The 25258-nt window shown below is 32.4% G+C and overlaps 1 protein-coding gene across 2 annotated transcripts; it reads right to left on the reverse strand.

Annotated features, from left to right (window-relative positions):
- Positions 1–20625: 20625 nt before the first annotated feature.
- Positions 20626–21529, reverse strand: LOC126892713 (uncharacterized). Of its 2 annotated transcripts, XM_050662350.1 has the most exons (3): positions 21417–21483; positions 20842–21001; positions 20626–20789 (listed from the first exon to the last, which is right to left on the reverse strand). In XM_050662350.1, the coding sequence occupies exons 1-3, from the start codon at positions 21465–21467 to the stop codon at positions 20674–20676; spliced, it is 327 nt and encodes a 108-aa protein (XP_050518307.1). In that variant the 5' UTR covers positions 21468–21483; the 3' UTR covers positions 20626–20673. The 2 variants fall into 2 exon arrangements, with proteins under 2 accessions (XP_050518307.1, XP_050518306.1); XM_050662349.1 differs by having other exon boundaries at positions 20626–21001; positions 21417–21529.
- Between the last annotated feature and the right edge of the window lie 3729 nt (positions 21530–25258).

Below are 25258 nucleotides of genomic sequence, written 5' to 3' on the forward strand. Positions count from 1 at the left end.
ATCGCGGCTACAACCCACATCAGTTACGATCAACAACTGTAAGATAATTGTTAACCATGAACTAGTATTTACAATGATAGATGGGAAGGTGTGCAATGCAGTATCTGAAAATTCATCAACACAAAAGTGCTATTTGTGTGGTCTTTCATCAAAAAATTTTAATAACATTGAGTTAGTTATGAAAACTCAAGTAATAAATAAAGAACATCTACAATTTGGATTATCCTCGTTACATGCTTGGATTCGCTTCTTCGAGTGTATTCTCCATTTGGCTTACAAACTTGTCATTCGTAAATGGCAAGCTCGTGGCAAAGAAGATAAACAAAAGGTTGCTGAAAATAAGAAAAAGATTCAAGAAGCATTTAGACAGAAAATGGGTTTATTGGTTGATAAACCAAAACCAGGATATGGCAGCTAAAATGATGGCAATACTGCTCGACGATTTTTTGGTGATCCCGAAACTTCTTCAAAAATCACTGGGGTCAACAAGGATCTTATTTCCCGTTTTAAAGTGATTTTAGCAACAATTTCTTCTGGGCACAAGATAAAAGTAGAACCATTTAAAATTTACTGTCTGGACACTGCTACAAGATTTACGGAACTGTATCCCTGGTATAATATGCCAACCACAGTTCACAAAATATTGATTCATAGTGCTGAAATTATTTCGTATGCCATTTTACCGATTGGCCAACTTGGAGAGGAAGCCCAAGAAGCACGCAACAAGGATATTAAAAGGTATCGAGAGAGCTTCTCTAGAAAATTTTCTAGACAGAAAAATATGGAGGATGTTTTCCATCGCCTTTTGATATCCTCAGATCCCTATATTTCTAACTTAAGAAAACTAATCCCCAAGGAATTTAGTAAATATCCTGCTGAAGTAATACATTTCTTGGAAGAGCCTGATGTTAACCGGGAACTTGCAGATGAAACATCCACTTCTGACACACAGTAAATAAACATTTGTTTGAGCATGATATTAACACTGTAATTTCAAAAAATTAAAATTTATTTGATACATTAAAAATAGGTAATTTTTAATTATTTAAAAATCCCTACAAAACTGTAATAATAATATTATGTTCAAAGTAAATTTCAAATGAAATATAAAAACGGGACATTCTGTATATATACATTTTCAAAACTAAAAGAATATTCTTTTATGAAGGTATATATCTATACTAGGTAGGTACTATATATATATATATATATATATATATATATATATATATATATATATATATATATATATTTATTTTTAGCATCTTATGACGTCCCCCCATGTTAAACCGTAGTCTCTCGTGGCTTCCAGGTCTTCGTGAACTCCGATATACGGTTGCCACGAGGACTTTCCCTAAAATGTATCGCAAAAGAAAGGTACCACTTCCTACAATGCTTACACAAAATATTGGCCGGACGTCCTCAGTCACGTTATCTGTATAATAATATACACATTACTTGGAGCAATTGCCGTCAGGCGCGCCATGTTCGCTTGCTGTATATCTAAAATCACTTTAACGGTTTTGATGGCATCCAAATATATATTTATTCAGTTTGCGGTTGTAGTGGTCTCCGTATATTTGAGTTTATGTCCTCATGGCTTCCACTGCGCTGTTGTCACCTCAAATGTTGGAATTTAGACTTCGGATATTTTTATAATTGATTATTGTAGTATGTTGAAAAAAATATTGTTGTGATATATTAATGATATTTTTTTGTATAATTAACAATATATTTTTTTCACTGCAAAAATAAAAAATAAAAAAGTATGTTCATTAAAATTGATGAATTTATCATAACCAGTTGCCGAATCTGCTGGTCTAATTGCTCAATTGTAACATTATAGAAGTGTTAAAATTGAATTCTTAATTTTTTATTACAAAACTTTTACATCGACAGCGTAGGGTACAAGAGGACGGCTTAAGTAAAGTAAGTACAAAATTTTTAATAATATAATTTGTTCAACTAATAGGTGCAAAGGTGTCTGGAAAATAATAAAAATGTTTAAAACATTGCTTACTTATTTCATACACTCAATGTATTTTTTTATGTAAGGATATAGAAAATAATATTTTGAAAAATATTTAAAATATAGTAGTAAGTCTTAAATTTCACATTACATAAAGTAGTTAAGTCTGCTAGTCTACAAAATTAAAAACAAATAGAATACATACTTAAAAAAAATTAAAGCACTCATGCCATACCAAACGAACTACATTCTTACATATTTTAAAAAGAAAAATCTTTAATTTTGCCCAACCCGACTAAACTATCGGCAGGTAAAAAGTCTGCAGTATGCGGGGGCCCTACTGTTGAAATAGATTAGAAAATTAAAATAAACTTATCTACCATTATGAAATTCTAATTTGACACAAAAAACTGTATCCTGGATTAAGAACAAGTGTGTAGAATACTCTCGTGAATTAAGAAGCGTTTCTACTGTAGGGTGACCATATCATAAATTTGAAAAAAATGGGACACATCCAAGCAGCAGTAGCGCACCTATAATTTTTCTCTGGGGGGAAGGGGGTTGGCTTGGGCGTCGAAATTTTTTTCTATATTTTGTGAAAGACAAGTTACATTTTCCTGCTATTATTTATATATTTTTCATATGCCCTGGGGGAAAGGGGGTTTAACTCCCAAACCCCCCCTGGGTGCGCTACTGCCAAGAAGGGTTTGGAGCGATAATACACAAACAGGGATTAAAACACCGTCTTTTAGCTAATTTGGAACCTATAAATCCTTTTCAATTTTAAATGTGTAATTTACGTACGATCAAGACTGCGAAACGCAGAAAACTAAAAAACTACGCTAGAATGACGTGGCTAAACAACCAATCCGTCAAAACAAAACAGGGAAGAATAAAAAATAGCGAGAAACACAGCAAACTCAACAAATAAAAAGAAGAAAAATGACGGGTTTCGCTGGAAGACATTAAAAAAGACAGAAAACCATCAAATATAACAATTTTACAAAAAAGTCAGATAAAAAAATACGTCCAGCATTAAAACAAGAGTACTAAAAAACAAAAAAAAAAAGAGAAACCCTGTTTGAAGACAAACAGATCAGCAGAATATGAGAAGAATATTACGAAAAAATGCTATTCGGTATGAAGGAAACAGATGAAGAAGAACAAGATAACAACGAAGTAGAAATTTTCACAGAAGAAAACGTACAAAAACAAATATTAAAAACATAGAAAACGGAAAAGCAGCAGAAGAAAATGAAATAACAGTGGAAAAATATACAGAGGAAGAGAATTACATAAGGAAATAAACCAGCTAATACAACAAAAAATATGAACAAAACAGACTACCAGCCGATTGGAACGCAGATATTATAGTAGGTACCTATATACAGTAAAACCCCGCAAATCCTAACTAATTGGGGGGACAGCCTTGTTCGGATTCCGAAAAGGTCGGATTATCCGAAAGTTAGCCTAACTAATAATTGAAAGTTTACTTTGTCGTTGATTTTGAGTCGCTGTGCCTGTCTCTCTCCCTCTTCCACCCATCTCAGATTGATGTCACTGATGCAGAGCCAGTGTCATTATTTGTGCTTAGTCGTTAACTCCATGGCTTGATTTCTAATTTGAATAAGCTCCATTTTTCCCCGTTCCCCTATACAAGATGGATCAGAAAACTAAGAAGAAAGTGTAATTACAGAATGGATTGAAGCTGACGACAAAGGGAGCGAAGAATTTACGGATGAATACATTGTAGACTTGGTTCAACCTCAAGGCAACCCTAATGGCTAATGAAGATGAAGAAAGCGAGGGAGAAGTTTCCCTGTCATATTGAGTGTCACACGCAGATGCCACTAAAGCTCTGGGTGTGGCTCTACGTTACGTGGAGCATAACTCTGCTGCATTACCAGTAGATGTAATGTTTATGTGTAAATAGAATTAGAATTAAACAATGGTTTCGAATTCACCTGTATAAGTTACAAGTTGGGAGGGTCAGGTAGTAAAAAAGTTACGAATTGGCCGGTGTACATTTTGATTTGAAAAAGTTTGTCATTAAGAGTTACGAGTTGGCGCGTGTCCATTGGAAGAAGGAGAATGTCACGGTTAAAGAATTTAAGGGACTGGTTTAGATGCAGTTCTATAGAACTCTTTAGAGCAGAGGTGGATAGATTAAAGATAGTGATGATGATATCCAACGTCCGATTAGGAGACGGCACTTGAAGAAGAAGAAGATATTAGATTTTACTGATTATGCCGCCCCCTTGTGATGCCGCCTGATGCGGCTGCCTCACCGCATCATAGAACGGCACGGCCCTGAAAATTACAGTCTTTTCGTTTAAGTCGCTACATGTAAAAATAAGTAATTAAATATCTTATATCAGAGTATTCATTTTTAGTAGATGAACAAAGGTTTAAAATGGCAGTTTTTGAATTTTGGTGCGATTATTTGTTGCTTCGGAAGTTGCAAAAATAAACTTTTGCAAAAATAAACTTAAGACTGATATTACATGAAAAATTGGGTCAAACAGTCCATGTTCAGTCCAGATATAACAAAAAATTTCAAGGTGATTCGTCAATTAGTTTACATTTTATTCAATTTGTTTAATAAAAAATCCTTTTCTTTGCAATGATAAAGCATGCTTTTCTTCATAAAATAATAATGATACAGCAATTTTGTGGAAACTACATGAAAGAAGAATACATATGTTTTCAAAGTTTTTAAAAAAATAATAAAAACTCATTTGTATCATTCCGAAAATATTTTAGTAAAGTAGAGTCATTTTTGGCTTATAAACAATTTGAATAACTTTGTTAGTATTGACTGCAAACTAAATTAATCGACTAAGGGATGGAAAAAACCTACCGGTTATACCCTAAACCCAGTTTTTTTAATTCGAAACAACCGGTTTTACCGGTTGTTTTTTTGTCCCGGTTATAACCGGTTTTTTTCTTTTTAAAGTAATAACCATTGAAAAACCGAATAAGTTGCCTGTGGAAAAAAATTAATTTAGAGAAAAATGAAGAAATTTCTATATATTTTCGATCTTAATCATATAATATTATAAATAATAAATGCGAAGTAATTAACCCAAACAACCATAATTCAACTTTTATTTACTAATAGAGAACTGGACGAAAGTGTCACATCAGCTTTTATGAAACAATTTTGAGAATAGTTATTTAGATTAATAAATCTTTCAAAGACTGGTGAAATGGTGCATCTGATGATAATATTTACATAAAAGTATGTGATCTGCTTGAAATCGATATTCCAACCATCATCAGCTAAAAAATTGTTTATACTTGAGTACTTGAGACTTAAGACTCTTGTATAATGTGAATACCGAAATACGATTAGGAATCTCCATTATGTAATTTTTAAACAATAAATAATTCTTACGAAATAAATGGTAGGTATTATACAAACGTATTAAAAAATATTGCCTACTGAAATTTTTTGATGGCAATAGAGAAGTAAATACTGAATTGGTTTATCTAATTTATTTTGTAAAATACCTATAAGTCATTTGGACATTTTTTAAAACTTGATAGATCCAAGGGACATTTTGATAGATCGATAGGATCATCACTTTTTGGAATATCCCAATTATTGACAACGCAATATACGCCGACGCCGTCTACAACGAGCGACGAATCAGAGATTGGGGTACTCTGGCCCATTTTTAGGGTAACTTGAAAGCGCCTGGGAAAATTTTTATAGGTTGAATTGGTTGGGGAATTTTTCGGGAGGAAAAGTGAGCAAACTAAAGTGCAATATAAATGTAACATTATAACTTAATGAGTATTTGCTTTTGATTAAAAAAAAACCGAAAACCTGTTTTTTTAACAACCGATTTTTTGACCGGTTATAACCGCCAGGTTAAACCGTCAGTTAAAAAAACCGGTATAACCAAAAACCGGTTTTTTGTTCAACAAGCGCCATCCCTAGACTTTAGGATTTAAAAAGCTGGTACTTTTACATTATTATTATATTATCGGTTTATAACGTTCTTCGTCTTCCGATACCCGTTCGCCATTCCTCTCTGTCCGTACATTGATCTACTTGCAGACCTCTTTCATCCATGGCTTTGTTTATTCCTGCCTGCCAACTTTTCCTCGGTCTACCTCATCTTCTTCTATCTTGCAGTTTCCATTTTTGCCCTTGTTTTGGGATTCTGTCTTCATGCATTCTTTATACGTGACCAAACCATCGTAGTTGTATTTCGTTGGTTTCGTCGTTTATTGTATGTGTGACCTTCATTATTTCTCGTATCCGTTCATTGGTGACATGTTCTCTTCTTGATCTTCCTGCAGCCCTTCTCCAGAAATCCATTTCGGTGACCTCTAACATTCGTTTTGATTTTTCCTTCATATGCCATACTTCGCAGCTGTATGTTATAATGCTTTTCACTACGGCGATATAGATCTTTTTCTTGTTTTGGTTGTTTACCTGCTTGTCCCAGAGTACTGAGTTTAGGAGCCTAATTGCTTTCCTGCCCTGAGTGTTTCGTTCTTTAACGGCTCCGTCTAGTGTTCCATCATTCGTGATTTTCATATTCATACCCAGGTATTTATATTCGTTACATTTACTGATTGTTTCTCCTCCTTCTATAGTCGAGGAAATGAAGCATTTTGACTCGCAATTTTTTCGTCCAGCATGGATTTACTTGAAATTTTCACAGAAGGTAGGGCGTAGGGAATAGGCCAAGGATCATTTTCTATATCATGCCGCTGTACGCTAAAAGCTTGGGGTGGTTGCCACCCCATCTCGGGGACGGGAAATTTTTATTGCATTTTAACCATGTAAATCTATGTAAAAAGTAATTCTAAGAAAGAAATGTTTTTTACATTTTCTTCGTAAAACTAATATTTTTCGAGTTATTCGCGCTTGAAAGTAACAGTTTTTCGACGAAAAAATCGACTTTTTTAGAGGGTTTTTTGAGAATACCTCGAAAAATATGCATTTTATCAAAAAATACTGTAGATATGAAAAATTTATCTTTTAGTAACACAAATTACCCCTGTAGTTATCACATTGTTTTCGATGTGTACTTTTACATAAATGTTAAAAAAAACTTTTACCTTGATTAATTACGGTCAAAGTTAGGCACTTTTTTTATTTAATTCACAGCTAGTTTCTTTATAACAATTAAGAAACCTAACTAGCGCTATTTTAAAGTTCAAGGTATGTATATAGTTTATGTGTAAAAGTTTGAGTAAACTTGAACAGAGTTGTTAATATATCTTTAAAAATGACGTCCTAACGAAATCGACTCGTGGTCTGTGGAGCGGAATTATTAAAATCCGTGCACTCAAAAAATGAAATTAACTTTTCAAAGATATGTTGCGCTTAATATCTCCGGAGTTTGTTGATGGACTTTTATCATTATTTTTTTAATTTATATATACCTGTAGTTTTGTAGAGTATGTTATGTACACATATACCCACCTAACAATACAAAATGTTATGTATACATATACAAGTATATGTATACATATATAATTTCATAAAAATCGTTCAAGCGGTATCGGAGGATTATGGCAACTAACATTACGACAGGAGAATTTGATAGATGTAAATAAATAGATAACTATTAAAAAATAGGGGTTGGTGGTAGAAAGGTGAAAATTAAGGGTTGTATATATTTTTAATGGTACATAATATAAAATGAAGGTAGACAATTTTCTCCAAAACAATAAAAAAGTGGCAGGGGGCAACCCCCCTTATAACGTATGGGTGTAAATAATAGATTACCACCTATTTTCAGTCCTACAGAATATACGTGTAAAATTTCATAAAAATCGGTCAAGCCGTTTCGGAGGAATATGATAACTAACACTGTTACAGGAGAATTTTATGTACATAGAAGTAACTGTGAATTAAATAAGTAATAAAAGTGGCTAACTTTGCTCGTAATTAACCTAGGCGAAAAGTTTTTTTTTGAAAATTCGTGTAAAAATATCAGCTTTTCAAATCCCAACGCAGATTTAGTCAATATGTTAATATGGTTATTAAAATTGTTTAGAAGCCAAAAATGATTCTACTTTCGTAAAATGTTTTCAGAATGCTAAAAATGACCTCTTATTGATTTTTTAAATAAGTTAAAAATATAAGTATTCTTCTTTCCTGTGGTTTCCACAGAATTGCTGTATTATTATAATTTTCTGAACAATAACATTGCAAAAAAAGCTCTTTGTGATAAACAAATCGAATAAAATTTAAACTAATTGACAAATCGTCTTGAAATTTATTGTGCATTATGGACTGTTTGACTCAACATTTCATGCAATATCAAAGTCTTAATTTCATTTTTATAACAATTTTTTTATAAGTTATAACAATTTTTTTATTTTCGAAATTTAGTTTTATTTTGCAATTTCCGAAGTAACAAATAATCGGATCAAAATTTAAAAATTTTTAAACCTTCGCTTATCTACTAAAAGGTGAATAATCTAAGTAAGATATTTAATTACCTTATTTTTACCTGTAGCGATTTAAACGAAAAACTGTCATATTTGACCCTTATTTGTTAATTACTAAAATTCTCGTCCGAACTGTGACGGGCATTGTTGTATTTATAATGTAATAGGTATAACTCCAAAAAACCCATTTGCAACCTGGCTGGTCAAGTGTCCCGACAAAAACCTTATTTTTCTGGACTATTGCAACTAAGAGAAGAAAGAAAGAAACTTAAAAAAAAATGTTACAAAAAGAAGCAACCGAAGAAGGAAAAAGCAGTAGAAAGGAAATACAAAGAAAAAATATAGCGGTTAAAAAGCAAGCCAGGAAAGACAAAAGATATTATGTATATGATATGGTAAAAATGTCAGAAAAAGCTGCGCAAGCAAACGACCTGAAGATACAGTACAATATCATCCGAAATTTGACAGGGAAAACACTAAACAGTAATAAACAAATCAAAGATAAACAAGGAAATATAATTAAATCAGAACATAAAATAATACAAAGATGAAAACAACACTGCGAGGAAATATACTCCAAACACCAGATATAGACGAAGATAACGTAATACAAGAAATAAACATTAGAACAATTGAAATTACGAAAGAAGAAATACAAAACACACTGAATCAACTAAAAAAATGGCAAAGCCGCTGAAAGCGACAACCTACCGATAAATTTAATAAAGGCGGGCGCAAACAAATTAGTAGAAATGTTACACAAACTCAAGATATGGGCCGACCAGGAGCTCCCACAGAAATGGAACGAGGGTGTAACCATTAAGATACCAAAAAAGGGCGATTTAAATAAATGCGAGAATTGGCGAGCAATAACACTGCTAAGTGCCACATTCAAAATAATGTCAAATATCATATTGAATAGACTGAAGCCAGAAATAGACAAGAAACTAAGACTAAGAAGCAACCAAGAAGGCGTTCGCGCAAAACGCTCCACTATCGACCACATTTGTACTCTATCAGCACCTCTGTATCTTGTACCTGTACCGCTGTATCTCCTGTACTCTATAATTATCTTGGAACAAGCTAGTGAATGGCAAAAAAATATAAATATAATGTTTACTTTGACTTTGAAAAGGCATTCGATAGTATAAACAGAGAACAAATGTGGAAGATTCTAAAACTATATGGACTACCGATAAAATACATCAACTTAATCAGACTATTTGACAACAAATATACAGCCAGACTAGAACATGCGGGAAAAATGGTAGTAGATGTAGTTATACAAAGCGGAGTTAAGCAAGGATGTGTGCTATCCCCGACATTATTTCTAATAATAACGGACTGGATCATGCAGAAAGTAAGCAATAATAAAACAGGTATTAGATTGAAATTGCATGACTAGTTGGAGGATTTGTAGTTCCCAGATGACATTTTTCCCCTAACCGAACATAGCAGCCATAAGCAAAAGAAGCTTGCAAAATACTCCAGGGTAATGGGCCTGAAGATAACGACAAAAAAAAACAAAACTTAAAAAACAGCAACCAAGAAACTAAAATTAAAATACAAGGAAGACAAATACAGGAGGTAGATAACTTTACATATTATCTGGGATCAACCATGGAAAAAAGGCGCTAGTAGATCAGATGTAGAAAAAAGGATAGTAAAGGCACAATATGCACTCATTATATATTCATAATGCATTAAGGAAAATCTGGAACACACGCGATATATCAGAATTAACCAAAATCAAAATATTTACAGGAAGAGACAGGAAGAAACAACTAGCAAAAAATTAAAAACCTTTATAAATAAATCGTTGAGGAAAATCCTGAAAATATACTGGCCAGATAAAATAAAAAACATAGATCTACGGAGAAGAACAAAACAAGAGAAAATAACAGTCACGATTAAAAATAGGAAATGGAAATGAATTACACGGACTCTGAGGAAGGATCGAAATAATATAACCAAACAAGCACTCGAATACCAACCAGACGAAAGAAGAAGAAGAGGAAGACCTGATAATAGCTGGAGAAGAACTGTAATAAGAGATCATGAAAGAATTGGCCTGAGATGGAGTGAAGTCAAAGAGAGAGCGAGAAACAGAGAGCAATGGAAAATACTTGTATAGCAAATTTCGAAAGAATAAAACAGATAAGGATGCGCTGGGAAGGGATTACAGGAAGAGAGAGAGAGAGAGAGAGAGAGAGAGAGAGAGAGAGAGAGAGAGAGAGAGAGAAACAGTACCGATTATTATCAAAATAAAATTTAATAATATACCTAACCTAACTTATCGAAAGGCTCATCAAACAATTATTAACTTTAAAAAATAAAAATTTGTCAAGGGTATATAGTGGTATTGTTAAGTATATTACAATATAACTTATTCCATCGAAATCTTCCGAAATCCATAATCTTCTTCCATCGAAATAAAATAGAAAATCTAAAAGTTTAGAAAATACATCATTCATAACTACACCCAAGAAATAAGTTTTTCTAACCTGATTTAAGAGTATAAAAAAAGAAAACAAACAATTTACAGCAAATCCTTATCGTATATCCGAGCAAAACCACCTAATTGGCAAAAGTTATAAATAGAATTTGTCTGGGTTCTACAACTAAATTTGCACTTAAACACGACCAAGGTTAAATATTTTACTTGATATTATAAGTACGTTGTTGCCAGTATAACGGATGCCAAAGCGAGCGCTAACTGTATGAAATTATTCTTGTTAATATACACGCTGTATATTGATCGGAAGTCACGAAGAGTCAAAACTATACAGAAGCCACGAGGGACGCAAATACAATATATATATATATATATATATATATACATATATCAAATGAAATAGAGAATGTGGAGAAATCCCCTTACGAATAATTCACACATCCACCATTTTGGGTTGGGAAAATTTTTTGAATAGAATTAAAAATCCAAACACTAGTTCTTAGAAATGTGTTTCGCCCTCTTCAACCTCTCTGGGCTCATCGGTAAGGATGAGAGGTTGAATATCCTTAGACACATTCCACTCAAAAACAACATTCGAGACCAAGACATAGCAGAAGCGTAGATCTACGCCAAATCTGAAAATGACAGTCTCAAGTTTTAATTCCCTAATTACTTGAAGTAAATATATATATATATATATATATATAGGTATATATATACCTATATATATATATATATATATATATATATATATATATATATATATATATATATATATATATATATATATAACAAAGGAGCACTCGTAAGTGTAGGGTTTTATCGGTCAAGTGGGTGAAAAAAGAGACAAAGAATTCAGCTACTTCATCTATTTATTGAAGACGTTTCGTCTACTGCTCAGTAGACATCATCAGTTCATCTACAAAAAGAGTGTTATAAGAAACAACATCCAAAAGAGAGGTAAAAAAGCACTAGCGTTACCTTAAAAAGACATGTAGCAAAAGATAAGATGTACATAGTAAAAAAAACCTTATCCATGAACCAATGTAATGTATAAGTATGTAACATTTAAGTGTATAGTTAATATTTAAAAACTTTAGTACAGCCAAAGACAAGACCATGTGGTAACAGTCACATATAAAAAACAAGTGGAAAAAAGCTGGCTTGCTTTTTTTCAAAGTCAAGAATGAACCAAGAAAAAACCAGATTCACACTTCCAAAAATTTAGTAGTGTTTAAGCATACTTCATTTTAACCTTAGGCAACATCATTAAATGAATATAGTGCTAATATGCAACTTCGAAAATTTAAAGTTGAATAGTTACCAGCAGGTCATCCTAGCCCAACGGACACACAAAAGAAAATGGAGTTTGAATTATCAGGTGTAAACTGACATCTCGCCAAGAGGCAGGCAACCTTTAAAAAATTTTATAACAAAGAGTGACTGACAACTGCAGCGCAGCGCGGTAAAATTTAAATTGATGTATTTAAAACAGTTATAAAAGTGTTTAAAAAGTGAAAGTAATATCAAGAAGTAATCAAGGGATGTACCTTATACCTCGTAGACAAGAATCACAGTTTATTTTAAACAAGTGAGGGCACTTCACACAATTATATGGAAAAGTGCCTACGTTAGTACTGGTCATCCAGTTACTAACGAATATATAAGATAGTACAATAGTATAACTCCCATATATCGCAGCTCAAAATGCAAGAAAAAATATGCAATAATTTAAGAAAATTTATAAATAAGTTTAGCAAATTGTAATTTATAATTAATATCAATAATGCAAAATTTTATCCTATGGAAAATTTTAAATTGTTCAATCTATTAAGTAACTGTTATTATCAAAAAAAAAAAAAAGTGGGAAAAGCTTGAAAAAACCACCAAAAACTTTTTTACAATAAAATAATTTAAGTGTAATAACATCTACTGATTCCGCAAGATCAATATTAAAAGAAGTGGGAAAAGCCTGAAAACCACAAAAACTTTTTTTACAATATAATAATTTGAGTGTAATAATACCAACTAATTCTGCAAAATCAATGCATGGTATATTTGACTCAAGTTACTGATGTCAGTTCTCTTGTTAAGTACATTAGAGGTTTTTAATATGAAACACATCTCTAAGAACTGTCTTTTCGACAGGTTGCGTTCATTGCAAAGGATCTTGGCTTCATCAAAGTCCACCTTATGTTTTGTATCTATTGCATGTTGGGCTAAGGCACAAGTTGGTTTTTTCAAATTGATATCACTACGGTGTGAAATTAAACGTGATTTTAAAGCTCGCTTTGTCTGCCCTACATAACATGCGTCACATTCAGCACAAGGTATGTGGTAGACCACATTAACCTGTTCCAAAGGGGACAAGGGTGTTTTAGTCTTAGAGAACAAATTTCTGACTGATCTTGCGTTCTTAATTGCAATCTTAACAGGAATATTATTATTTTTATATAGTTTAATAAGTTTATCAGTAACCTGAGGAAAATAAGGAAGTGAAGAAAACTGGGAAACAGGAGTCCCAAGATTAGTAGTAGGCAGAATTGTGATGTTAACAGTATTATTCGATATTGATCTAAGTTGGTCACCATTGGGTATGTCGTTCAGAGAAGAACCGTAACTTTGGGAAAAAAGAAATTTATTGATAAGGGATGAAGGGTAGGAATTATCTACCAATATACTTCTGAGTAACAGAAGGGATTCCCTTCGATTAACCGGATGTGTCAACCTATGTAGCCTGCAGCTTAAAGCTTTAATAAGATTTATTTTATATTTAAAAGGATGACAAGAATGGTAGTTGAGAAACCTATTAGAGGCCATTGGTTTCCTATACCAGCTTGTACAGAGTGTGTTATCTCCACTTCTAGTGACACGCATGTCCAAGAAGGGGATACTCTGGTTGTTGGGGTCCTCGAGTTCACATGTGAACTGCAAGTGAGGATCAAACCCATTGAAGATGGACAAGGTGGCCTGAGTCTTGTCTGGTGGTAAGGCTAGTAATAGGTCGTCCACATAACGTTTAACAAAAGGAACTTGAAAATCTAAATAACCCAGCCGGTCAGAAACTAAATCATCCAAAACATAATTCACTAGGATGGGTGAAATCGAGGAACCCATTGGTGTCCCAAAAATTTGTAAATAAAATTTGTCGTTGAAGACCAAAAAATTAGTGTCAAACACTAATTGGAGCAATTCTGCAAACACTTCCCAGGAAACTGGAGAATTAGGTTGGATAATATTCCAATGATTTCTTAGTGAAGTAAGGACACTAGCCAAGGGAAGGTTAGTAAAAAGTGAAACTACATCAAAACTCACCAAAATATAACCATGTGGTAGCTTCAAGTCATTAATAAATTCACTAAATTGAAAAGAGTCAACAATGTTGTAATCATTATTGTAATTATAAGATTTTGACAAGATATCAGTCAAAAATTTAGCAATATGTATATTAGGTGAATTAATTGAGGAAACAATAGGCCTCATGCTCAATGTGGGCTTGTGAATTTTGGGCAGACAATAAAATCTTGGAGCATAACCATCATAATTATGTAATGACTTAGCTAAAGTTTGATCTATGATCTTAATATTTTTTAAGTGAGTAATGAATTTATTAATTTTGTTAGAAAATTTTGAACAGGGGTTTGAAGTAAGAGGTTGGTAGTACCTAACGTCATCTAACAATGATTGACTGAGGCTGATGTATTGATCTTTATCCATAAGAACAGTGGCATTGCCTTTGTCACTGGTGAGAACGAGAAGATTAGGGTGGGTTTTTAAAAACGATACCGTTTCCCTATAAATCTTATCAATTTCAGAAATGGATTGCCTAGGGCGGTTGGTATAATTCAACAGAATGTTGTTAGAAGATGACCTTAGGGAAAGAAGATCAGCATTGTCTGCATGAGACAATATATTTTCCACATCTGCAAGGGTCCTACTGATTGAATAATCTTTGAAGGTAGGTTCCAGACCAAATTTAGGGCCCAAAGATAATAACTTTAGAATATTTTGAGGAACATCCACATTAGAAAGATTCTTTATCCAATTAGGATTAAATGGAATTTTGTGGAAGTCTAATCCTAATTGGATAAAGAATCTTTCTAATGTGGATGTTCCTCAAAATATTCTAAAGTTATTATCTTTGGGCCCTAAATTTGGTCTGGAACCTACCTTCAAAGATTATTCAATCAGTAGGACCCTTGCAGATGTGGAAAATATATTGTCTCATGCAGACAATGCTGATCTTCTTTCCCTAAGGTCATCTTCTAACAACATTCTGTTGAATTATACCAACCGCCCTAGGCAATCCATTTCTGAAATTGATAAGATTTATAGGGAAACGGTATCGTTTTTAAAAACCCACCCTAATCTTCTCGTTCTCACCAGTGACAAAGGCAATGCCACTGTTCTTATGGATAAAGATCAATACATCAGCCTCAGTCAATCATTGTTAGATGACGTTAGGTACTACCAACCTCTTACTTCAAACCCCTGTTCAAAATTTTCTAACAAAATTAATAAATTCATTACTCACTTAAAAAATATTAAGATCATAGATCAAACTTTAGCTAAGTCATTACATAATTATGATGGTTATGCTCCAAGATTTTATTGTCTGCCCAAAATTCACAAGCCCACATTGAGCATGAGGCCTATTGTTTCCTCAATTAATTCACCTAATATACATATTGCTAAATTTTTGACTGATATCTTGTCAAAATCTTATAATTACAATAATGATTACAACATTGTTGACTCTTTTCAATTTAGTGAATTTATTAATGACTTGAAGCTACCACATGGTTATATTTTGGTGAGTTTTGATGTAGTTTCACTTTTTACTAACCTTCCCTTGGCTAGTGTCCTTACTTCACTAAGAAATCATTGGAATATTATCCAACCTAATTCTCCAGTTTCCTGGGAAGTGTTTGCAGAATTGCTCCAATTAGTGTTTGACACTAATTTTTTGGTCTTCAACGACAAATTTTATTTACAAATTTTTGGGACACCAATGGGTTCCTCGATTTCACCCATCCTAGTGAATTATGTTTTGGATGATTTAGTTTCTGACCGGCTGGGTTATTTAGATTTTCAAGTTCCTTTTGTTAAACGTTATGTGGACGACCTATTACTAGCCTTACCACCAGACAAGACTCAGGCCACCTTGTCCATCTTCAATGGGTTTGATCCTCACTTGCAGTTCACATGTGAACTCGAGGACCCCAACAACCAGAGTATCCCCTTCTTGGACATGCGTGTCACTAGAAGTGGAGATAACACACTCTGTACAAGCTGGTATAGGAAACCAATGGCCTCTAATAGGTTTCTCAACTACCATTCTTGTCATCCTTTTAAATATAAAATAAATCTTATTAAAGCTTTAAGCTGCAGGCTACATAGGTTGACACATCCGGTTAATCGAAGGGAATCCCTTCTGTTACTCAGAAGTATATTGGTAGATAATTCCTACCCTTCATCCCTTATCAATAAATTTCTTTTTTCCCAAAGTTACGGTTCTTCTCTGAACGACATACCCAATGGTGACCAACTTAGATCAATATCGAATAATACTGTTAACATCACAATTCTGCCTACTACTAATCTTGGGACTCCTGTTTCCCAGTTTTCTTCACTTCCTTATTTTCCTCAGGTTACTGATAAACTTATTAAACTATATAAAAATAATAATATTCCTGTTAAGATTGCAATTAAGAACGCAAGATCAGTCAGAAATTTGTTCTCTAAGACTAAAACACCCTTGTCCCCTTTGGAACAGGTTAATGTGGTCTACCACATACCTTGTGCTGAATGTGACGCATGTTATGTAGGGCAGACAAAGCGAGCTTTAAAATCACGTTTAATTTCACACCGTAGTGATATCAATTTGAAAAAACCAACTTGTGCCTTAGCCCAACATGCAATAGATACAAAACATAAGGTGGACTTTGATGAAGCCAAGATCCTTTGCAATGAACGCAACCTGTCGAAAAGACAGTTCTTAGAGATGTGTTTCATATTAAAAACCTCTAATGTACTTAACAAGAGAACTGACATCAGTAACTTGAGTCAAATATACCATGCATTGATTTTGCAGAATTAGTTGGTATTATTACACTCAAATTATTATATTGTAAAAAAAGTTTTTGTGGTTTTCAGGCTTTTCCCACTTCTTTTAATATTGATCTTGCGGAATCAGTAGATGTTATTACACTTAAATTATTTTATTGTAAAAAAGTTTTTGGTGGTTTTTTCAAGCTTTTCCCACTTTTTTTTTTTTTGATAATAACAGTTACTTAATAGATTGAACAATTTAAAATTTTCCATAGGATAAAATTTTGCATTATTGATATTAATTATAAATTACAATTTGCTAAACTTATTTATAAATTTTCTTAAATTATTGCATATTTTTTCTTGCATTTTGAGCTGCGATATATGGGAGTTATACTATTGTACTATCTTATATATTCGTTAGTAACTGGATGACCAGTACTAACGTAGGCACTTTTCCATATAATTGTGTGAAGTGCCCTCACTTGTTTAAAATAAACTGTGATTCTTGTCTACGAGGTATAAGGTACATCCCTTGATTACTTCTTGATATTACTTTCACTTTTTAAACACTTTTATAACTGTTTTAAATACATCAATTTAAATTTTACCGCGCTGCGCTGCAGTTGTCAGTCACTCTTTGTTATAAAATTTTTTAAAGGTTGCCTGCCTCTTGGCGAGATGTCAGTTTACACCTGATAATTCAAACTCCATTTTCTTTTGTGTGTCCGTTGGGCTAGGATGACCTGCTGGTAACTATTCAACTTTAAATTTTCGAAGTTGCATATTAGCACTATATTCGTTTAATGATGTTGCCTACGGTTAAAATGAAGTATGCTTAAACACTACTAAATTTTTGGAAGTGTGAATCTGGTTTTTTCTTGGTTCATTCTTGACTTTGAAAAAAAGCAAGCCAGCTTTTTTCCACTTGTTTTTTATATGTGACTGTTACCACATGGTCTTGTCTTTGGCTGTACTAAAGTTTTTAAATATTAACTATACACTTAAATGTTACATACTTATACATTACATTGGTTCATGGATAAGGTTTTTTTTACTATGTACATCTTATCTTTTGCTACATGTCTTTTTAAGGTAACGCTAGTGCTTTTTTACCTCTCTTTTGGATGTTGTTTCTTATAACACTCTTTTTGTAGATGAACTGATGATGTCTACTGAGCAGTAGACGAAACGTCTTCAATAAATAGATGAAGTAGCTGAATTCTTTGTCTCTTTTTTCACCCACTTGACCGATAAAACCCTACACTTACGAGTGCTCCTTTGTTATATTGGAATTGACGGTCGTACTCCTTTATGATATATATATATATATATATATATATATATATATATATATATATATATATATATATATATATATATATATATATATATATATATATAAATCTGTAGGAAATATCAGGTATGTGGTCTATAATAAAAAATCTTTATTTTTTTTTAAAAACTCAATATTTCGCACATTTTTTTGATGGCTTCTTCAGGAGTATACTGTAACAACAATTTTAACAACTTACAAAGACGTACAAACTAGATTTTAAAATACTTACAGAAAGTTAAAAGATTTCACAAATAAATAACATTGACATTAAAATAAAAATTGTTACTGTCATATATTAAAATGCATCTTAAAATTAATATAAGGAAAGGTCTGAAGCAATAATCTAGTCAAATAATCACTTTGAATATATATATATATATATATATATATATATATATATATATATATATATATAGCAGGTATATAATATTTGCTGAACAGTTAGGAAACAAGGCTGAAATATTGGGGTAGCAGCAATCTCAAAGAAAACTCTTTATAATAGTTCCAAGCTTTCGAAAATGTTTATTTTCATCATCAGGGAAACTACAATCATAAATAGACAGTATTTAACAAATAGGCTAACTGAAATCAATAATAATTGCTATCTTTGTGTTACCAAAAATCCAGAACACCATAGTTTCCTCTCACTAAAACAGGTGTCGAGGATCCCCAAAAACACAAAAACAACAAAAAATTGTTTTGAGAAATGCAGAGTCAATACTTTCACTAAAAACACTGCACTACCAGGACAAAATTTCGTTTTATATGTCAGTGTTTAACAACTAGGCTCAACATCCTCAAATAATGTAAGTACAAACATATAAGTAACTCTTTAGTAAGATTGTTTTGTGATGTGCAGTGTTTTTAGTGAAAGTATTGACTCTGCATTTCTCAAAACAATTTTTTGTTGTTTTTGTGTTTTTGGGGATCCTCGACACCTGTTTTAGTGAGAGGAAACTATGGTGTTCTGGATTTTTGGTAACACAAAGATAGCAATTATTATTGATTTCAGTTAGCCTATTTGTTAAATACTGTCTATTTATGATTGTAGTTTCCCTGATGATGAAAATAAACATTTTCGAAAGCTTGGAACTATTATAAAGAGTTTTCTTTGAGATTGCTGCTACCCCAATATTTCAGCCTTGTTATATATATATATATATATATATATATATATATATATATATATATATATATATATATATATATATATATATATATATATATATATATATATATATATATATATATTATATATATATATATATATATATATATATATATATATATATATATATATATATATATATATATATATAGGTACATAATATATAATATAATATAATACTTTGCAAACACAAAAACAGATTCAGTAATTAGACAAGAACAAAAGTTTGGGACCCTCTGTATACTGCAGATATTTCAAAAACACAATGCATCGTACCTTTACTTAATCTGCATTAAATTAGCTTTCAAACAGTATATAAATTTTAAAAATCCGTTTGGTAGTTATGGAGAAAAAGATTTTGGCCATGTTTTCGGCGAAATTCACCACTGTGCGACGTTTAAAAGATGTACGGAAGTTACAAATCCTTACATCTTAAAGATGTCTTTTTTTGACATCTTAAAGATGTCTTTTTTTGTCTATTATTAAGGTGTTTAGGATCAGGGCCGGCGATAACGGGCCTGCAAGGGATGCACTGCAGGCGGGCGCCCCCGTTTTAAGGGGCGCCAAAATGAAATTTTTTTCTGCTGGTGTTAACATCAGCCAGCCCTTTGTGTCCACTGCTGGACATAGGCCTCCCTCATTTTTGTCCATTGTGCTCTATCTGGAGCACTTTGCATCTAATTTCTAGACATGGTGTTATACAAAATACTAATTTAATAAAACCCGAGGGCAATTTTGCTACTTTTGCAGGCGGACGCGCTATAACTTAGCACCGGTACTGTTTATGATAACTTTTCTTTTTAATTTTTTATGAAATATTTTAAATGAACTTTTAATAATAGTTATTTATGATATAAGTGTTAAAAGTACACTTTTAAGGCACGCATGTGAAAGTTCACATGAGTGTCTTAATTCATATGAGTGTCTTAAAAATGTACTTTTTAACACGCATATCATACAATATTTTTTCTACAAACGTAATTACAGGACAATAACTACAAAAACTTTTACTTGAACTTGACTGACATTCAATTTTTATATTTTTTTGACATTACATCAAAATTGTCTATACGGTCAATACGAACTGCAGTGCCTTAAAAATATTTTAAAGCACTAGTGCCTTAAAGTAGAATTTTTAACGCACGCATGGAGTGCTAAAAATTGCATTTTTAACACGGTTGTAGAAAAAAATAATTAGGGTCTAAAAATACGTTTATTGCTATTCAACTTTTACACATACATACTTAAAATATTAAAAACTAATTTTTACATTAATTTTTTTTATTGATTTTATAGTTGTTTCTATCAAATGCTCTTCTTAACCATAACTGAATAGCTGATTGTGCTTCTTTTGTCGTTTTTGCTAAATTTGTTGCTATTAATGCCTCTAAAAAAGGTACGAACATTATAAAATATATAAAATATAGAATAAGCTTTACCAATTATTAGATTTGCAATTCTGGTATCACAAAACTTTTGTTTTCCTTTCTGTCCCAGCCAACTGTACTTTAGAGCTTGCTCATTGGTAATAATTAATTTACCAACTCTTGAGACAAAATCATAGGCTTTCGATCCGCCTACTTTAACAAGCTCCGATACCTAAAAAATATATTTTTAAGAGCATATTGTTAAGGTAAGCTGTTGAATTAGGAGACATGCATTTACTCTTGATAACAAAGTTAATTTTTTACTTTAATAATATAACAATCTAAATCTAAACCTACTGCATTATTAAAATATGTGGAGTCTTCTAAATATCCTTCAAATAAAACTATATCTTCAATTCAACAGCTTACCTTAACAGTATGCTCTTAAAAATATTTTAAAAGCATATATTAAGAGCAAATTTTAAGGTAAGCTGCTGAATTAGCATCTTAACAACATGCTCTTAAAAATATATTTTTAAGAGCATATTATTAAGGTAAGCTGTTGAATTAGGAGACATGCATTTACTCTTGCGATAACAAAGTTAATTTTTTACTTTAATAATATAACAATCTAAATCTAAACCTACTGCATTATTAAAATTTGTGGAGTCTTGTAAATATTCCTCAAATAAAACCATATCTTCATCAGAAGATATGGGAGGAAATACCACTGAAGAAACTGATGTGAAAAAGCTTCTGCTTGTAGTTTGTGTTCTAGCTACCAGGTCTTGTCTTAATTGTTTTACTTCACCTAATATTTCCAACATCATGCCTCTTAAGATGTGACCTTGTTGTAAAAGTGGTTTTACAGTTTCACTTTAAAACAAAAAACAATGATTTTGCATTGTTACATTTAATATTCTTGTCATAGAAGGTATATAAGTACAACCTTACCTGTATATAAGGTAATGGTAAGTTTTTCTAAATGTACGTTGGTGAATGAATTTTAAACTACAGTCAAGTCATATTTGGTATTTTTGGCAAAAAGCGAGTTTTGCATTTATACGCCTCATTTGTCCTTGTTCTTTGCCATTTATTAAATAAGAATGAAAGAAAAATTACTAGATAATTATTCAATTTTTAATGAAAAGTTATTAAAATATAAAAAAAATAAAAATTCTTAAAAATACAGGGAGAAAATTTTTAACAAAGAGTAAGTTTCTAAACATTAATACTTCGAGGTTTTTATGTACAATTTTAGTCCTAGTTATATAGCCAAAAAATAAATACACAACACTAACATATACTTAAATAAAACAAAATCACAATCTTCTGTGGAGTGTAAATAAAAACAAAACTACAACAAATATAAGTTCACACAAAAAAATATTAGTTTAGCTTGGCGTTAGCTAGTTTCTTTGATTTACAAGTATTGCACATAAAATCTTTAAATGAAGATTTTTCTTCAATTACACGTTTCCTTACAAGACAGCTGATGTGATAACGTCTTGAACAACAGGAGCAACCTATACCCTTTTTCGTGTCAGATATGTTAAAGGTGCAAATAAAACAAAGTCCATTTTCTAAAATGCTATCTTCCGTAACTGCTGTGTTTTCATCATTATCTATCTTAAACAATTTTTTTTTCACTTTTTAAACTGGATTCTCTTTTGCTTTTGAGGATTGTTTATTTGTACTATGCAACATGTCGGTTTGCCTAAGAGATGTAATATGAGTGTCAGAGTTCTTGTCCTCATTCGCTTCTTCTTTTGCAGTTTCAACATTGTCGTTTTCTACTTTCTCATTTAAAACTCTTTTTGGTTTTTCCAGTGTAGGATCATTTGATTCTTGGTCCATTAATAATGAAGTCGTATTCGGCAATAGGTTCTCAAACTCTTCTAATTTAGCGTCAGTATCCGGATTTTTACTCTTCTCAGATGTAGTGGTAACTTCTGTTTCTGAGGTTTCTTTTGGATTTAGAATAATTTGGTTAGAGAATTAATCTTTGGCTTTTTTAGGGTTGAGGTTTGTTTTTTCTTCTTTTCTTTTTCTTTGGCTATTTTGGCAATTCTATTCTCCTCTCTTTTTCGCTTCCTCCCTTCAAGTGCTTCTTCTTTATTTTTTTTCTCCGTCATTTTTTTAATATGAATTTCTTTAAATTGTGCTGAAGTTATGGCAAACGGTACTCTTTCAATTTCTCTTTTACCTTTTCTTATTGGAGTGCTCGGCCAGTACAATATATCGCCTAATGTGGTATGCAATTCGTTGGAAACAGTTTCTACGTCAGCCACGGTTTTTGTATCATTAAGATCTACTGCAGAATTATCCTCTATATCATCAAGGACTTCTGTTGTACTAATCAAATCTGTAGCGAAATTGCCGTCTGTAGCAATAACAGCAGCTGTAATGGAGGTCAGATTTGTCATTAAATCATCATCTAATTGATTATCTATGTCTCTAAGTAGCTTATGGTCGTTGTTGATATTAATGTCAGATTCTTTATATTTTTTGAGGATGTTGTCAAATCACATAATCACCTGTCTCAATATTGTTTAGGCAGGTGCCATTGCCTTTAATAATTATCGGTATGTCTGAAAACTGATCCGTACCTTCGTTTATGTGATTGACACTACTATTTTCACTATTTTGGAAAGCCTTCCATATTTGAAATAATTTGTCCAAATAGGGTTGCTCATTGTATACGTCGCTATCCTTGTTTGCAGCAAATTCAGAGACAATATTATTTCCCACAATATCACAAAATGTTGTGTAGTTTATAGTAGAGACTGCAGGTAAGACATCGTTTTTCTTATTTTCGTGCCCCAAACACTTTGTAAAGTCAATGGAACTCGCTGTCCATGGAAATAAACCGGTCGCTCTAAAACCTTGCGTAATAGTATTGGGTTTAAGACAGTTATCTGAAACTACTTTTAAAATGGGTGCAAACTTTTCTTTGGTCAGATCTTCTGTTGGATGTTCGCGTCTCCACTTAAGGACTCCTTTTTTCCAAGCCTCTTTTAGAGGCTTAAATGCCGAAACATCGGCCGGCTGTAAAATGCGTGTAGCATTCGGATACAGGGCTATGAGTATTATTTCTAGTTTTGTACACAATTCACTTAATTTGTACGTAAGGTGAGTTTTATGTCCGTCGACAAAAAGGATTACTGGAAAAGTAGTTCCTTTTTTCTTCAGACTTGGATAAAATATATTAGAGATATACTCGTAAAAGATTTCGGCCTTCATCCAACCAGTTTCGCTGATTGCATATCCCCACTCATCTGGTATTGATTTAGCAATTTCTATGGTCCTCCTTTTATTTGGAAAGATTATCATAGGAGGTCTAACTGTACCATCGGCACAAAAAGAAAACATGACAGTTAACGTCGACTTTGCTTTTCCACCATCAACTTCGTATACGTTTTTGGAGCCTTTTATTGCCAACACCTTTTTGCCTTGCGGACACAGCTGGAAATTCGTTTCATCTCCACTGAACACCCTTGATGCATCATCCAATACTTTTCTTTGTCCTTCTTCGATTAGAAAGTTTTCTATGGTTCCAAACCAATTCTTAATATCGGTTTCGCTAATGGCAGAACTTGCTTGTGTAACACCCTCGGAGGTACGTTTGGACAAACATGGGTGGCGGCGAAGAAAAGCCTTGAACCAACCTTTGCCTGGCAAATTATTTTTGAAAGGATTATTTCTTGGGTGACTTTCTAAGAACTGTTGAACGCTTGCAACGACGTCATCTTCTCGACGAGGAAATCCTTTACGTTGACATACCTGGATCCAGGAGACAAGTATATTTTCTTCATTTAAGGTCAAGACAGGATTTGGTCCATGAGATGTTTTTACGAATTTATCGCTTAAGCGAAATATCAAGGTCGGCCTAGGAACATTATATATTTTCGAAGCCATTTTTTTGGACATGCCCTGTTTAATAGCTGACAGTGCTTTTTGAACATCTTCTTCGGTGTACGGTTTTTTGTATAATTTTTCTTTTTCTACTTTAGGCATGTTGAAGCTCTCACCTACGGAAATGGGTTAGTATCAGTTATTAACACCCAAACGAAATAGTTACTGACACCTACATCATCTAATTTTATCTCATTTTCACTTAATTTAAAACTATGAAATCATGGTGTCAATGACTATTTACTAACACTAGCATAATAAACTTTATATCCCTAAAATATTATCTTTAAGAAAATAAAGCTGGCAATATCAGAACCGTGCTAATTATTCGACGCTATGGATATATAGTTATTGCCACCCCGTGTCAATAACTGTTTTTGACTTATTTTCGATATGTAGTAGTTGACACCCCGAAAATTAATCAAGGAAATGAAATTTTCGAATAGATTACACCTAATTCTTACAATTTAGGATATACTTTTATGTTAAAAACTTACCAGAGTTAATATTCGTATGGCAAGTACCGAAATCAAACGAACTTATAGGCCAATCACCTTAACAATCCGATAGTATT

Source organism: Diabrotica virgifera, chromosome 9, assembly GCF_917563875.1.
Source record: "Diabrotica virgifera virgifera chromosome 9, PGI_DIABVI_V3a".
NCBI lineage: Eukaryota > Metazoa > Arthropoda > Insecta > Coleoptera > Chrysomelidae > Diabrotica > Diabrotica virgifera.